The sequence below is a fragment of the Borostomias antarcticus genome (genome assembly GCF_949987555.1).
Source record: "Borostomias antarcticus genome assembly, contig: scaffold_442, whole genome shotgun sequence".
Taxonomy (NCBI): domain Eukaryota; kingdom Metazoa; phylum Chordata; class Actinopteri; order Stomiiformes; family Stomiidae; genus Borostomias; species Borostomias antarcticus.
In genome coordinates, this window is record NW_028176249.1 from 30,001 (window position 1) to 32,500 (window position 2,500).

At 44.0% G+C, this 2,500-nt stretch overlaps 1 protein-coding gene across 1 annotated transcript in view; it reads right to left on the reverse strand.

The window, feature by feature from the left end:
• man2b1 (mannosidase, alpha, class 2B, member 1) overlaps window positions 1-2,500 on the reverse strand; it is a gene marked incomplete at its 5' end in the record, with an annotated part of 21,447 nt that overhangs the window by 17,499 nt on the left and 1,448 nt on the right. Inside the window, 3 exons of the mRNA XM_084462619.1 lie at window positions 1-40; window positions 253-350; window positions 2,172-2,351. The exon at window positions 1-40 is cut by the window's left edge and continues 81 nt beyond it. Of these exons, the coding sequence (XP_084318745.1) occupies window positions 1-40; window positions 253-350; window positions 2,172-2,351 (318 nt within the window). The remainder of the gene's footprint in view (window positions 41-252; window positions 351-2,171; window positions 2,352-2,500) is intronic.

Below are 2,500 nucleotides of genomic sequence, written 5' to 3' on the forward strand. Positions count from 1 at the left end.
CTGGTTGCTCACTGGGTTGTTACCGTCGCTGGCGTTGTACCTGGAATACACACACACACACACACGCACACACGCACGCACGCACACGCACGCACGCACGCACGCACGCACGCACGCACGCACACACACACGCGTGTACCGAACACTAGATCTGTGTGCGTTTGGTGGTCTGCTGTGTGTCCAGGCTTTTGAGGTTCTGTGTGTGTGTGTGTGTGTGTGTGTGTGTGTGTGTGTGTGTGTGTGTGTACTCACCAGTAGAAGTTCTGTGTGAGTTTGATGGTCTGCCGGGTCTCCAGGTTGCTCAGGCTACTCATCAGGCCCGTCTCCGGGTCAAAGGTCACTCTCAGGAACTAGAGGTCAGAGGGTGACAGAACGTGGGGACAGAATGTCAGAAGAGTCTCACGAAGGCCGTGTCCCCAGCGTCTCTCCGATGACCACAATCACATGTTAAATCACCCGGTTGGTATCTTATCACATGTTAAATCACCCGGTTGGTATCTTATCACATTTTAAATCACCATGTTGGTATCTTATCACATGTTAAATCACCAGGTTGGTATCTTATCACATGGTAAATCACCTGGTTGGTATCTTATCACATGTTAAATCACCAGGTTGGTATCTTATCACATGTTATATCACCAGGTTGGTATCTTATCACATGTTAAATCACCTGGTTGGTATCTTATCACATGGTAAATCACCCGGTTGGTATCTTATCACATGTTAAATCACCAGGTTGGTATCCTATCACATGTTAAATCACCCGGTTGGTATCTTATCACATGTTAAATCACCAGGTTGGTATCTAATCACATGTTAAATCACCAGGTTGGTATCTAATCACATGTTAAATCACCAGGTTGGTATCTAATCACATGTTAAATCACCCGGTTGGTATCTTATCACATGTTAACTCACCCGGTTGGTATCTTATCACATGTTAAATCACCAGGCTGGTATCTTATCACATGTTAAATCACCAGGTTGGTATCTTATCACATGTTAAATCACCCGGTTGGTATCTTATCACATTTTAAATCACCAGGTTGGTATCTTATCATGTTAAATCACCTGGTTGGTATCTTATCACATGTTAAATCACCTGGTTGTTATCTTATCACATGTTAAATCACCCGGTTGGTATCTTATCACATGTTAAATCACCCGGTTGGTATCTAATCACATGTTAAATCATCCGGTTGGTATCTTATCACATGTTAAATCAACCGGTTGGTATCTTATCACATGTTAAATCACCCGGTTGGTATCTTATCATGTTAAATCACCCGGTTGGTATCTAATCACATGTTAAATCACCCGGTTGGTATCTTATCACATGTTAAATCACCTGGTTGGTATCTTATCACATGTTAAATCACCCGGTTGGTATCTTATCACATGTTAAATCACCCGGTTGGTATCTTATCACATTTTAAATCACCAGGTTGGTATCTTATCATGTTAAATCACCTGGTTGGTATCTTATCACATGTTAAATCACCTGGTTGTTATCTTATCACATGTTAAATCACCCGGTTGGTATCTTATCACATGTTAAATCACCAGGTTGGTATCTTATCACATGTTAAATCATCCGGTTGGTATCTTATCACATGTTAAATCAACCGGTTGGTATCTTATCACATGTTAAATCACCTGGTTGGTATCTTATCACATGTCAAATCACCCGGTTGGTATCCAATCACATGTTAAATCACCAGGTTGGTATCTTATCACATGTTAAATCACCAGGTTGGTATCTTATCACATGTTAAATCAACCGGTTGGTATCTTATCACATGTTAAATCACCCGGTTGGTATCTTATCACATGTTAAATCACCATGTTGGTATCTTATCACATGTTAAATCACCCGGTTGGTATCTTATCATGTTAAATCACCCGGTTGGTATCTTATCACATGTTAAATCACCAGGTTGGTATCTAATCACATGTTAAATCACCCGGTTGGTATCTTATCATGTTAAATCACCAGGTTGGTATCTTATCACATGTAAAATCACCCGGTTGGTATCTTATCACATGCTAAATCACCCGGTTGGTATCTTATCACATGCTAAATCACCCGGTTGGTATCTTATCACATGCTAAATCACCAGGTTGGTATCTTATCACATGCTACTCAGGTTAAGGACTCCAACACGGACCTTGTTCTGCATGGCGAGGGCCCCGGGGCGGGGCGAGGCCGGGGGAGGCCCGTCCTGAAGCAGGGAGATGGAGTAGGTGCTGTAGCCCAGCGGCGGGGCCTCTGCCTGGAAGAGCAGCTCGTTGGCGGCGCTGCCCCTCCGGCCGCGCACCTCCTGGGTGGCCCTGGACACCGGGACCACCTGGGGGGGGGGGGACGCGATGAAAAACACACACTCTACGAGTCACACACACGTTCTCGAATGGCACATACAAATAATAAAATAACACACACACACACACACACACACACACTCGCCTGGCTGTTCAGGCGATCTCTCTCTCTCTCTCT